The sequence below is a fragment of the Oncorhynchus tshawytscha genome, linkage group LG04 (assembly GCF_018296145.1).
Source record: "Oncorhynchus tshawytscha isolate Ot180627B linkage group LG04, Otsh_v2.0, whole genome shotgun sequence".
In the NCBI taxonomy this organism is placed as follows: domain Eukaryota; kingdom Metazoa; phylum Chordata; class Actinopteri; order Salmoniformes; family Salmonidae; genus Oncorhynchus; species Oncorhynchus tshawytscha.
In genome coordinates this window covers 36,850,581-36,865,295 of record NC_056432.1, presented here as the reverse complement: position 1 = coordinate 36,865,295, position 14,715 = coordinate 36,850,581, and the positions used below count along the sequence as shown (strand labels likewise).

The following is a 14,715-nucleotide window of genomic DNA, read 5'->3' as shown; positions in this document are numbered from 1 at the left end:
GTGAGGGGTTATGGTATGTGCCGGCATAAGATACAGACAGCGAACACAATTGCATTTTATCGTTGGCTATTTGAATGCTCAGAAATGCAGTGGTGAAATCCTGAGGCCTATTGTGTAGCCCTTCTTTTTTGATAAAGTTATCTGTGGCCAACAGCTGCATATCTGTATTACCAGTCATGTGGAATCCATATATTAGGACCTAATGAATTGATTTCAATTGACTGACTGATTTTCTAATATGAACTGTAACACCAGTAAAGTCTTTGAAATTGTTGCATGTTGCGTTTTTATATTTTTTGTTCTGTATAAATTACACCGGATGACGGGAATTACAATGGAAATTAACCTTAAATCTCAATTAAATTTACAAGACTAAGTAAGGAATGGTTTATACACATGTATTCACTAATAAGAAACATGAACAAATTGTAATTAATTTACCAACAGTTTACTAATAGCTAATTAAACCTTTTTAACATTTTAATACGCTTAAAAGTAAAGTTGTGCCGCTCCTCGCCCAGGTTTGCGCGGCGGCTCCACAAGATGGTACGGCGTCTGGTGCCGGACTGCGACGTGCGTTTCCTGCGCTCAGAGGACGGCAGCGGGAAGGGGGCGGCCATGGTGACGGCGGTGGCCTACCGGCTGGCTACCCAACATGCTGAGCGGCAGCGTGTTCTGGACGCCCTGCGTCTGAGCCGGGAGCAGCTGCTGGAGGTGAAGAGGAGGATGGGAGAGGAGATTAATAGGGGCCTGGCCAAGGAGAGTCATGACCAGGCCACCGTCAAGATGCTGCCCACCTACGTCCGCTCCACCCCCGACGGAACAGGTATAAGAAGGGGTGGTATCTGCGGAAGAATCTCAATTGCAGTTCCTCGTGTCCTCTCGGCTCATTCTCAAAAAACATTGGATTAGAAGGTCAGAGGGGAGGGAGATGGGAGGAATGTGTGTGACTGGGAGGAGATGGAGCCATAAGATGTTAATTGAAGGGTACCCACCATGGACCTTGAAAATACTTCAGATTTAGAATTTCAGAAAGCCCTTGATTGAACATCCTGGAAAATAGACAGATGTCCTTGGAAGGACTATAGCAGGAGCATGAGGAGTAGGAAACCTTAAGCTGTTACATGTAGTTAAGAATTTACCAAATCAATACACCAAATTCACTTAGGAACAGTCCACCTGTGCCTAGCATGTGTGGGTGGGTGTGTTTGGGTGGGTGGTCAGCCAGCAATCAGCGGGTTCCCTGTTGGATGACAAAGTTTGTCAGGATGTGAACACCTACTTCCGTTATTAAACAAGGCACATAACCCTCTAGCTGCTAAATGTAAAAAATAAACAAAAATGTAAGTGTTAAGTTATCGCTCTTGCTTAGCTACCTTCCCTATTGTCTGACACATTGAACTTATCAGAGCACGGTGACTTCTTGGCCCTTGACCTTGGTGGGACCAACTTCCGAGTTCTGCTGGTTCGCGTGCGGGGCGGGAAGAGACGCAGCGTGGAGATGCACAACAAGATCTACGCCATCCCCCAGGAGGCTATGCAGGGCACTGGAGAGGAGGTAAACCGGAAATGTCCGTCTCAATGTCTGTCACAGTCCCAGTCCACTGCATTGGTCATTTGACACCTCTCTCGGTCTGTTCTCTGTCAGCTGTTTGACCACATAGTGCACTGCATCGCTGACTTCCTGGAGTACATGGGTATGAAAGGAGCTTCCTTGCCCCTCGGCTTCACCTTCTCCTTCCCCTGCCATCAGAATAAACTGGACCAGGTAACAAAGCAAACACACACACGCAAAACTCGTTTTAAACATTGTTTTTGGATGGCTTGAACCACTGCTGAACCTCTCACAGACAGAACGTTGAAAACACTTGAGAACAGTCGGTGCTCTGTCTGCACCTGTTCATTCAAATGGCAAGGCTTGGAAGGACAATTGCTGACAGGAGTGGACGAAGTGCATCACATGGTCTATTCACACATTGTATAGGCGTCTGTAGGAGAGGTCGACCAATTATGATTTTTCAACTCTGATACCGATTTATTGGAGGACCAAAAAAAAAAGCTGATGCCGATTTAATCGTCCTTTACATATTTTATATATATTATATATATATATATATATATATATATATATATATATATATATATGTATGTGTGTGTGTGTGTGTGTGTGTGTAATAATGATAATTACAACAATACTGAATGAACAAGGACCACTGTTTTTTATTTTAACTTAATATAATACATTAATAAAGTCTATTTAGTCTCAAATAAATAATGAAACATGCTCAATTTGGTTTAAATAATGTAAAAACACAGAAGAAAGTAAAAGTGTAATATATGTCATGTAAAAAAAACTAGTTTAAATTCATTGCCCAGAACACATGAAAGCTGGTGGTTCAATATTCCCAGTTCTTCAATATTCCCAGTTAAGAAGTTTTAGGTTGTAGTTATTATAGGAATTATGATGCGTCCTGACATAGGCTAACCAACACTCTGCTCAGGGCCAGGTAAAGATGCCCATCCCCCGCCCTCCTAATGTGATGTCCATTCCTCTTCCTCCTCCTCCTCAGGGTATCTTGCTAAAGTGGACCAAGGGTTTCAAAGCTACCGGCTGCGAGGGAGAGGATGTTGTGTCTCTACTTAAGGATGCTATCCACCGCAGAGAGGTTAGAGGTCACACCCACCCACTGGGCTTAGTCACAATCCTATACTGCCCAGAATCAAAACGCTGTTACACATTACAGTACCTGTAGGATCTCAAATTCATTTAAAATTGAATGTGATACCATGAAAGTACACCAACCGTAACTTTGATATTATAGTATACAAATCTGAAATCCTTTGGTTATGAAAAAGGGTTCCATTTTAGTGAGCCATAAGTCCATGTGTTGATGTTTTTGTAGGAGTTTGACCTGGACGTGGTTGCTGTGGTGAATGACACTGTGGGCACCATGATGACCTGTGGCTACGAAGACCCACTGTGTGAGGTGGGCCTCATCGTAGGTGAGTCTCCAATAGCCTACTGTATGTTCCTTCTGGATCAAAGAACAGTCTGTAAGAAATCAATAACTGCCTTCCTTTTTCTTTGAGTGTCTGTTGCTCTCTTTTTCTCTCACACACACACACACACACATTTCCCCTCTCTCCAGGTACTGGCACCAATGCCTGCTACATGGAGGAAATGCAGAATGTGGAGCTGGTGGAGGGGGACGAGGGGAGGATGTGTGTTAACATGGAGTGGGGGGCCTTTGGGGACCACGGGGAGCTGGACGACTTCAGCACAGAATTCGACAGAGCCGTCGACGACTGTGCCAACAACCCTGGCAAACAGAGGTAGCCTATTACTGTTTGTTTACAACGGTGTTGAAAGAAAAAGAAAGAGTACACCTTTAGTTGGGGTGCTGATTTACGGAGGCTCAATTAAACAAATTAAATCTCCTTTCTGTGGATTTATTGGACTGTTTGTTCAAGTTGATTTATGCGTCTTTGGAGGCTGGGATTAGGTTTGCAAAGGGAGGGTATATTAAAGGAAACTGTCTAAATTGACCAGTAAACTACCAGAATTTGTGTAATCTAGCATAGAACATCCAGTGACCATTTTGGGTACTTCAGATTATCACAGGTGTCTGTAATTATCTCTGGCCCTCTGTGTGGCTTTATCAATGTGAAATATATTAAATTAGATTATTTAAAAAAAAAAATAATAATACTAATGACTAAGCTATAAAAAATGATTCTACATATAAACCAATTTAGTGAATACCATTGGTGTTTAATATGAGGGTTTTAGCATGAAATATCCTTCATTTATTTACTTTGCTAGGTCAATGTATTTGTTAATGTTTTGGAGTTAAACTGGTGGCAGTTGTGAAAAAAGTAAATGGTTGGAAGAGTTGTGGTGTTAATAGAAAATAAAGACATTGTTTTTAGATTTTCATTTATTATGCTATTTTCTCGAACATATAAGACTAGACTGTGATAATAAATTAATAATACACTGAAAAAATATTAATGCAACATGTAAAGTGTTGGTCCCATGTTTCATGAGTTGAAATTAAAGATCCCAGAAATATTCCATACACACACAAAGCTTATTTCTCTCAAATTTTCATCCCTTTTAGTGAGCATTTCTCCTTTGCCAAGATAATCCATCCACATGACCAGGTGTCATGTCAAGAAGCTGATTTAAACGGCATGATCATTACTCAGGTGTACCTTGCACCGGGACCAGTACAAGGTGCACCGGGACCAGTACAAGGTGCACCGGAACCAGTACAAGGACTCTCTAAAATGTGCAGTTTTTTCACAACACAACAGTCTTGAAGGAGCGTGCAATTGGCATGCTGACTGCAGAAATGTCCACCAGAGCTCTTGCCAGAGAATGTAATGTTAATTTCTCTACCTTAAGCAGACTTCAAAGTTGTTTTAGTGAATTTGGCAGTACTGGCCTCAGAACCGCAGACCACTTGTATTGCGTCTTGCGGGCATTTTGCCTTTGACAATTTGAATGCACAGCGACTGTGACATGAACCTGAGGCCCATTGTCGTGCCATTCATCCGTCGCCATCACCTCATGTTTCAGCATGATAATTCATGGCCCCGTGTCGCATGGATCTGTACACAATTCCTGGAAGCTGAAAATGTCTGTTTCGATGGCCTGCATACTCACCAAACATGTTACCCATTGCCATTGAGCTTGTTTGGGATGCTCTGGATTGAAGTGTAGTACAGCGTGCTCGAGTTCCTGCCAATATCCAGCAACTTCACACAGCTATTGAAGAGTGAGACAACATTCCACAGGCCACAATCAACATCCTGATGAACTATGCGAAGGTTATGTGTCGCTCTGTATGAGGCAATGGTGATCACACCAGATACAGACTGGTTTTCTGATCCACACCACTATCTTTTTTTAAAGGTATCTGTATTCCCAGTCTTGTGAAATCCATAGATTAGGGCCTACTGAATTTATTTCATTTGAGTGATTTCCTTATATGAACTGTAACTCAGTAAAATCTTTGAAATTGTTGCGTTATACATTTTTGCGTTCGGAAAGTATTCAGATTTTTTGCAAATCTATTAAAAATAAAAAACGGAACTATCACATTTACATAAGTATTCAGACCCTTTACTCAGTACTTTGTTGAAGCACCTTCGGCAGTGATTACAGCCTTAAATCTTCTTGGGTATGAAGCTATAAGCTTGGCACATCTGTATTTGTGGAGTTTCTCCCATTCTCTGCAGATCCTCTCAAACTCTGTCAGGTTGGATGGGGCACTGCACAGCTATTTTCAGGTCTCTCCAGAGATGTTAGATCGGGTTCAAGTCTGGGCTCTGGCTGGGCCACTCAAGGACATTCAGAGACTTGTCCCGAAGCCACTCCTGAATTGTCTTGGCTGTTTGCTTACGGTCGTTGTCCTGTTGGAAGGTGAACCTTCACCCCAGTCTTAGCGCTCTGGAGTAGGTTTTCATCAAGGATCTCTCTGTACTTTACTCTGTTCATCTTTCCCCCGATCCTGACTAGTCTCCCAGTCCTTGCCATGGGAATACATCCCCACAGCATGGTGCTGCTACCACCATGCTTCACCGTAGGGATGGTGCCAGGTTTCTTCCAGATATAACGCTTGGCATTCAGGCCAAAGAGTTCAATCTTGGTTTCATCAGATCAGAGAATCATGTTTCTCATGGTCAGAGTCCTTTTAAGGGCCTTTTGGCAAACTCCAAGCGGTCTGTCATTTGCTTTTCACTGAGGAGTTGCTTCCGTCTGGCCACTCTACCATAAAGGCCTGATTGGTGGAGTGCTGCAGAGATGGTTGTCCTTCTGGAAGGTTCTCCCATCTCCACAGAGGAGATTATCTTTCAAAGATAATTTGTAAAAATCCAAATAACTTCACAGATCTTCATTGTAAAGTTTTAAACATTGTTTCCCATGCTTGTTCAATGAACCATAAACAATTCATGAACATTCACCTGTGGAATGGTCATTAAGACACTAACAGCTACAGCCGGTAGGCAATTAAGGTCACAGTTATGAGAACTTAGGACACTAAAGAGGCCTTTCTACTGACTCTGGAAAAACACCAAAAGAAACATGCCCTGGGTCTCTGCTCATCTGTGTGAATGTGCCTTAGGCATGTTGCAAGAAGGCATGAGGACTGCAGATGTGGCCAGGGCAATACATTGCAATGTCCGTACTGTGAGACGCCTAAGACCGCGCTACAGGGAGACAGGGCGGACAGCTGATCGTCCTTGCAGTGGCAGACCACGTGTAACAACACATGCACAGGATCGGTACATTCAAACATCACACCTGCGGGACAGGTACAGGACGACAACAACAACTGCCCGAGATACAACAGGAACGTTCAATCCCTCCATCGGTGCGCAGACTGTCCGCAATAGACAGAGAGGCTGGACTGAGGGCTTGTAGGCCTGTTGTAAGGCAGGTCCTCACCAGACATCACCGGCAACAATGTTGCCTATGGGCACAAACCCTCCGTCGCTGGACGAGACAGGACTGGCTAAATGTGCTCTTCACTGAGGAGTTGCGGTTTTGTCTCATCAGGGGTGATGGTCAGATTCGCGTTTATCGTCGAAGGAATGAGCGTTACACCGAGGCCTGTACTCTGGAGCGGAATCGATTTGTAGGTGGAGGGTCCATCATGGTCTGGGGTGGTGTGTCACAGCATCATCGGATTGAGCTTGTTGTCATTGTAGGCAATCTCAACGCTGTGCGCTACAGGGAAGAAATCCTCCTCCCTCGTGGTACCCTTCTTGCAGGCCTATCCTGACATGACCCTCCAGCATGACAATGCCACCAGCCATACTGCTCGTTCTGTGTAATTTCCTGCAAGACAGGAATGTCAGTGTTCTGCCATGGCCAGCGAAGAGCCCGGATCTCAATCCCATTGAGCACGCCTGGGACCTGTTGGATCGGAGGGTGAGGGCTAGGGCCATTCCCCCCAGGAATGTCCGGACATTTGCAGGTGCCTTGGTGGAAGAGTGGGGTAACATCTCACAGCAAGAAATAGTCCATGAGGAGGAGATGCACTGTAGTACTTAATGTGTCTCGTGGCCACACCAGATACTGACTTTTGATTTTGCCCCCCTTTTGTTCAGGGACACATGTGACTAACAGAAATGGAATAATGTCTGTGGAACTTGTTCAGTTTGTCCCAGTTGTTGAATCTTATGTTTATACAAATATTTACACATGTTAAGTTTGATGAAAATAAACGCAGTTGACAGTGAGGACGTTTCTTTTTTTTGGGCGAGTTTATTTTAGATTCTTCAAAGTAGCCTTGATGACAGCTTTGTATATCTTTTGATTTCACACTTTTCTGGTTACTACATGATTCCATGTTATTTCATAGTTTTGATGTCTTCACACAATGTAGAAAATAGTCAAAAATAAAGAAAACCGCTAGGTGTGTCCAAACTTTTGACTGATAATGTGTGTGTGTGTATATAACAAAATAGTTAAAATATATGTTGGTATTTTATACTTTATTATGTTAATTCCCGAAATAGCAGAAAATTGCTGTCATTTTTTTGTAATTTACCAGTAGCTTTGCGACCCTAGCTGGGACAACTACACGCTCCAGTGCAATAACGCTTTCATCCATAAAACCTGAAGTGTGTTTTTCCACAGTGGGATTCTGTCAACAAAACTGTGTAGCAGTAAGCCTCAGGATTCAAGTCTCTCTCGGTCTCTCTGTCAGGTATGAGAAGATGATCAGTGGGATGTACCTTGGGGAGATCGTGAGGAACATACTGCTGGAGTTCACTGCAAAGGGACTTCTGTTCCGAGGCAAACTCTCTGAGAGGCTCAAGACCAGAGGTATCTTTGAAACCAAGTTCCTCTCCCAGATCGAGAGGTGAGTCGGTGTCAGAGTTTGCTTGTCTGGGAATGTTTGTGGGAATTACGCTTTCAGTCACTATCTAGTGTTGATGTCTGATGAGCCAAAGGAAAATTTGGAAAAGTGTCACTAAAAAGGTTAACAGCCATGGTGGGAGCAACGTGTGCGTCCCCTTTTCAGGGTATCAAAGCTATTGGATTTCAATACTATGTCCTTCCTAGACACCAAAATGTTGAGCGTATGATGGAGAACAATGTTGTGTGCCCTTCATGTTCACAAAAATGATTTGACTGTTGTCTGTGCCTGCCTGTCTCTCACCCCCCTTGTCAGTGACCGTCTGGCCCTGAGGCAGGTGCGCTCCATCCTGCAGCACCTGGGTCTGACCAGTTCTACGTGTGACGACAGTATCCTGGTGAAGGAGGTGTGCAGCGTGGTGGCTCGTCGCGCTGCCCAACTCTGTGGTGCCGGCCTGGCCGCTGTGGTCGATAAGATCCGGCAGAACCGCAACCTCTCCGAGCTCAAAATCACAGTGGGTGTCGATGGAACGCTCTACAAACTACATCCACAGTGAGTGGTTATTAGATAGTATTATCACAAAAAGAGAGTCCGGTTAAAGCTATACTCCGGGGGCTGCATTCATGAATCATCCCAGAGTACGATTGCTGATTTAGGATTTAGCCTTTTCGATGACAATGAAAAACATATGGACTGGGTGTACTCTACTCCTAGATCAACACTGTTTTTCGTACACTTTTTTAAATACGGGCGCAGACGTTAATTGCACATTTAACTGTAGGCAGCTGGTAGTTTCAGTTTATAGCCTTTACTTTGCTCTTACTTTTCCCTTTATTATCTTACTGAATCTATGAATAAAATTTGTGGGTGCAAAAAGGATAAACAGTGAGAAACTCTAACATAAGTTTTTCTTCGAGGCTCTGTTTCCGTGGTTACGTAGGTAAAATGCAAACATCAATCTAGTTCATTAAAATGTTACACATGGTTTCTTTATGCATTTACAAACCTAATCTCCTTTCAATAATGATAAGAATTTGAGTTTAATTGGTGTGAGATATACACACACACACACTGCATTCGGAAAATATTCGGACCCTGTGACTTTTTCCACATTTTGTTACTTTACAGCCTTATTTTAAAATGGATTTAAATACAAAATAACCTCATCAATCTACACACAATACCCCATAATGACAAAGCGAAAACCGGTATTTGACCAAGAACCCGATGGTCACTCTGACAGAGCTCTGTAGTTCCTCTGTGGAGATGGTTGTCCTGGAAGGTTTTCCCATCTCTGCAGCACTCTACCAATCAGGCCTTTATGGTAGAGTGGCCAGATGGAAGCCACTCTTCAGTAAAAAGGCACATGACAGCCCCCTTGGAGTTTGCCAAAAGGCACCTAAAGGACTCTGACCATGAGAAACAAGATTCTCTGGTCTGATGAAACCATGATTGAACTCTTTGGCCTGAATGCCAAGCATCACGTCTGGAGGAAACCTGGCACCATCCCTACGGTGAAACATGGGGGTGGCAGCATCATGCTGTGGGGATGTTTTTCAGCGGCAGGGACTGGGAGACTAGTCAGGATCGAGGGAAAGATGAATGGAGCAAAATACAGAGATCCTTGATAACGCGTTCAGGACCACAAACTTTTTAGCGAAGGTTCACCTTCCAACAGGACGACGACCCTAAGCACACAGCCAAGACAACGTAGGAGTGGCTTCGGGACAAGTCTCAATGTCCTTGAGTGGCCCAGCCAGAGCCCGGACTTGAACCCGATCAAACATCTCTGTAGAGACCTGAAAATAGCTGTGCAGCGACGCTCCCCGTCAAACCTGACAGAGCTTTAGAGGATCTTCAGAGAAGAATGGGAGAAACTCCCCAAATACAGGTGTGCCAAGCTTGTAGCATCATACCCAAGAAGAGTCGAGGCTGTAATCACTGTCAAAGGTGATTCAACAAAGTACTGAGTAAAAGGGTCTAAATACTTATGTAAATGTGATATTTCAGTTGAACATTTTGCTAAAAATGTATAACCTGTTTTTGCTTTGTCATTGTGTGTATATGTTGATATATACAATTTAATCAATTTAAGAATAAGGATGTAACATGATATAAATATATAATTCTAGCCTCATACCTTTTTAACAGCACCTTTTTACAGTGCCTGCATGTACATCTGCCTATGAGTTTCCCTCATTCTCTTGTCCCTTGCCATATGAACTCACTTCCCCTTCATTCCCTGCAGATTCTGGTACATTGTCTATTCTCAGTAAGAACATTCTAACCTGCTTCTGATCTCTCTCCTTATCTCTCCTCTTCACAGCTTCTCCAGCATCATGCATGAGACGGTCAGGGACCTGGCGCCTCAGTGCGAGGTCACTTTCCTCCAATCAGAGGATGGAAGTGGAAAGGGGGCGGCTCTCATCACGGCGGTGGCCTGTCGCATCCGAGACGCCGGACAGCGCTGAGCGAGGGGCTCTGGGGACACCGAGAACAAGGGTTACGTCCCAATTGGCACCCTATTTCCTAAATAGTGCACTACCTTTGACCAGTGCCCTATGCTCAAAAGTAGTGTGCTGAATAGGGGGGGGCATTTGGGACACAATCATGGGCGGGGTCACAACAGGGACAGCACAGGATGACAAAGGGATACTGGAAAAGGAGCACAACGGACTTCTTACTTAGAGATTTGCTGTGCCTCATCGCATCTGTTAATCAAAAGGATCTGTTAATCAAAAGTAGTGAAGTTCACAACAGCCTGTGTTGTTTTTTTACAGTTTTTTGATTCTGGTGTGTGTTTGTAATAGAAAGTACTTGGCCGGTGGGCCACATTGAAAAGGGACTTGCAGAGAATTAAATATTTTTGTTATGAATATGTTTGTTTCCTAACAGAAGCAGAGATTCTGTTTTCTTATGTGAAATGTGATATTGATGACCTTAGCTGTGTTCGATTACTCATACTAACCATACTTTTTGTGACAAATTGAGTATGTAGTATGCTTATTGGTCATAGTATGGATGGAGTTATTATGCCAAAAGTTCCCAGATGTCGTACTAAATTCGCCAAAATACAAAGTATACAAGCAGTGAACTCTATTTCCTTGCTTTTAGGGTCCCATAATGCAATTCTTCAGAAAATGTGAATGGCTTCACAACGTTTTCAGATTTGAAGAGAATGGTGGAAAATATGCAGCCAAAGACGGACGAGAGCAGATACAAATTCATTGCTTTAAGTAATGATGACAAATGTTAAAATGTTGATCAATGTAATAAAGTCATGGCTTTTCAAATAAGTTATATGTTGGCTGACAATTTGTTAGCCACGCTATCCTTACAAACCGCATAGCATTACAGCAGTACCGGTATGTTAGCTAGTTACCTAACATTAGTTGGCTACAAATACATCGAACTTGCCAGGCAGTATATTAACTATATGCTATCTACCCAACATTATTGACTTGGTTATTCACATCATTCTTAGCTAAGTAGTATAGTCATTGTTAATTCTGGCTATCTACTCTGATTTCAGAGCACTCTCCTCTGAGTGTACCAGAGTACAGAATAACAGATTAATTTTACGAACGCTCAACACCCGTTGAATATGGCCGGTGTCAGTAAACATCGGCAAAAAAAAGCCTAATTAAATTATTGCCAGCAGCACAGTTGGAGTCACCAATGCTCTAGATAACATGAAAACAGCCTAACCAACTCAGCTAGGATGAGTAAAATGGTCAGTGAAGTGGTCTCATTTGTGTTCGGGAAGTAGTTAGCCAGTTAGCTTGGGTGCTTGATTGCCGTTGTGAGGTCCGAACGCTCGGCTCAACCCTACTCCTTGAATGCTCCGAGATCGAAACGCTCAGAATTTACAAACAGACAATGGACAATCTGACAACAAATTGAATTTACGTACACACCCAAAATCGTAAAATGTCTAGCTAGTCATTTGCTATGCTAGCAAGAGGTTGCATAGCAACAGCATCAACTTCAGGTAGACAGGCAAAGCACTAGTACGCTCAAATGAAAGGATACCGTTTGTTTACAGTATACTAAAATGAACTAGTAGTGTGTGTGTGTATACTCATTAAATATATAGTATGTTCGTATGGGTATTCGAACACAGCTCATGTCTTCAGAATGGTGACTGCTGTACTAGGAATGAAACCACACCTGGGTTCAGAATCTGATATTTGAAATATTTCAAATACTTTAGAGCATTTGCTCAACCCGCCTGGCACTCCAGGTAGAATAAAGTTGGGACTTTTGGGACTTTTCTATTGGGTCCACTGCAACAGGCAAGCTCAGTCAAGCACAGCTAAAGTACTTCAACCCATTAACATAACAGAATATGTACCAAGTCCATTAATGCCTAGAACACTCTGTTAGAACTAGAACGGTACATTCATTTATTTAAGAAATGTGTTGTGTTTCATAAAATGTCTAACTAATGAAAAGTGGGAGTCTAGAAGTGAGGCTAAATTGTGAAACACTGACAAATCGATTGGAATACACCTTATTTTAGAGTATGTCCTGGTTTGTCTGCAGGTGAAATAGAAATTAAATAATGATTGTCCATGGCTCTAATCTAAATTTCTTTCTGCTTTTCCTAGCATTATACAGTATCTTCTTGCCATATTATCAACTGTATTGGAGGAGAAGATGGACCTGAGGGGACCTTTGACTTTTTGAGAAGGAGTCGAGAGAGGATGCGAGGAACGGAGGAAAGAGGAATAGAGAAAGTGCACATGGTAGATTTCCAATTGGTTCAACGACTGCTCGCATCCTCCTCACCTCCTTTTGAAAAAGGACAAAGGTAAGTAAGAAAGGGTAACTTTGAAATAAATGTGCTTGTATGAATTGACTCCTCTCTGCTAGTGTGTCAAGCAGGTATTCTGTCAGGGGTACGCCAAATAAAAATGATTCACTTTTTTTTCTTTTTTTTTCACATTTTCAAACAGTACATTTATATTTTCCAATGGGGCTATACATTTGGGTGAGTATTTTTTTTATTTTCTCGCCTGAGTAGCCTCAGCCAAAAATAAAATGAAACCATCTAGTCAAATAATTAACATCCAGTCACATGAACCGTTTCTCGCGGGAAACCATTCTTGTGCAGGCATTTAAAAACGAAACATGACAATTTCAAAAATAAGCCATGAGAGTTTTGAGCGAGAATAAAGATGACTTTCGAGTAGTAAAAGCAACAGATACCATGAATAAGAAGGGGCTAGAAGTGTCTTATATGGTGAGCCACCGAGTGTCTTAGGACAGGCAAGCCCCATACTATTGTAGAGGACTTAGTTCTTTCTGCTGCCGCAGATATGGCTGGGACAATGCTGGGATAAAAGGCCCAAAAAAACTATACAGGTAATGACTTCGTCAAACAGCACTGTTTCACAATGCATCAGTGACATGGCAGGAGATGTTATAAAACAAAACAATTACTGCTTCTCATACTAGCCATTGAATTATATGTATTACAGCTGGATGAATCTGCAGACGTGGCAGGCCTGGCACAGCTCCGTTATGTTTATGGGGTGTCAATTAGGGAAAACCAGCACAACATGAGGGGATATTTTTCAAGTATTGGACAGCTTTGGTGGTCAAGATGTGTTGGTATCTGTACTGATGGTGCAAAAGCCATGACAGGGAGACATAGTGGAGTTGTAACGCGCGTGCAAGCAGTTGCTCCTGACGCCACTTGGGTATACTGCAGCATCCACCGCGAGGCTCTTGCTGCCAAGGGAATGCCTGACAGCTTGAAAGACGTTTTGGATACTACTGTGAAAATGGTTAACTTTGTTAAAGCAAGGCCCCTGAACTCTTGTGTGTATTCTGCATTATGCAATGAAGTGTGCTGGTTATCAAGGGGTAAAGTGTTGACTTTATAAAACAAATAATAATAATAATTGAGAGACTAGCTTAAAGTTCTCTTTTACTGACCATCATTTTCACGTCTGACGACGAGTTTCTCACACGACTGGCCTGTCTGGGTGATTGTTTTTTCTCGCCTGAATGATCTGAGTCTAGGATTACAAGGACTCTGCAACTATATTAAACTATATTCAAAATTGAGGCTATGATTAAGAAGTTGGAGCTTCTCTGTCTGCATTAACAAGGACAACCCACGGGTCTTTCCATCATTGTATGATTTTTTTGTGTGCAAATGAACTCTAGCTTACATTGTAAAATGTGATATAGCGAAGCACCTGAGTGAGCTGGGTGCGCAATTAAGCAGGTACTTTCCCAAAACAGACGACACACACAACTGGATTCGTTATCCCTTTCATGCCCTGCCTCCAGTCCACTTACCGATATCTGAACAAGAGAGCCTCATCGAAATTGCAGCAAGCGGTTCTGTGAAGTGAAAATTGAATTTAATCAGAAGCCACTGCCAGATTTCTGGATTGGGCTGCACTCAGAGTATCTTGCCTTCCAACGAGCCGGGTTGTGATAAACTTACATTTATTAAACATAAGAATGAGTGTATAGTATAGTGTGTGTGTGGCAGGCTTACAATGATGGCAAAAAAAAAACATTTGAGAGTGCACTGACCCTGGTGCTAGAGGGGGTATGCAGCTGGAGGTTAAATGTTTGAAAGGGTACGGGACTACAAAAAGTTTGGGAACCACTGGTTTAGAGGATGAATCTCTAATTGTGCGAGACATTTTATAGATACAAGGATAAGTATAAGGATTGTTTTTTTTGTGCATGGTTTTCTCTAGTTATACGTGATCGGTTCAGGGCCAGTATGTCCTGCAGTTACCACTGTTTGTATTGCCACAGCTGTGGCTCTCTAGGCCCTAATTCACACATACTTTTTGCACTAAGTGGCCTAGCC

At 42.7% G+C, this 14,715-nt stretch overlaps 1 protein-coding gene across 1 annotated transcript in view; it reads left to right on the top strand.

Moving 5' to 3' along the window:
- The window catches only part of LOC112248649 (hexokinase-2-like), an 80,556-nt gene extending 67,753 nt beyond the window's left edge, over positions 1-12,803 (top strand). The window contains exons 10-18 of the mRNA XM_024417853.2: positions 522-826; positions 1,410-1,558; positions 1,649-1,768; positions 2,571-2,666; positions 2,904-3,003; positions 3,150-3,333; positions 7,722-7,877; positions 8,190-8,426; positions 10,201-12,803. Coding sequence (XP_024273621.2) covers positions 522-826; positions 1,410-1,558; positions 1,649-1,768; positions 2,571-2,666; positions 2,904-3,003; positions 3,150-3,333; positions 7,722-7,877; positions 8,190-8,426; positions 10,201-10,345 — 1,492 coding nt within the window. The 3' untranslated portion in view covers positions 10,346-12,803. The remainder of the gene's footprint in view (positions 1-521; positions 827-1,409; positions 1,559-1,648; positions 1,769-2,570; positions 2,667-2,903; positions 3,004-3,149; positions 3,334-7,721; positions 7,878-8,189; positions 8,427-10,200) is intronic.
- The last annotated feature ends 1,912 nt before the right edge of the window (positions 12,804-14,715 follow it).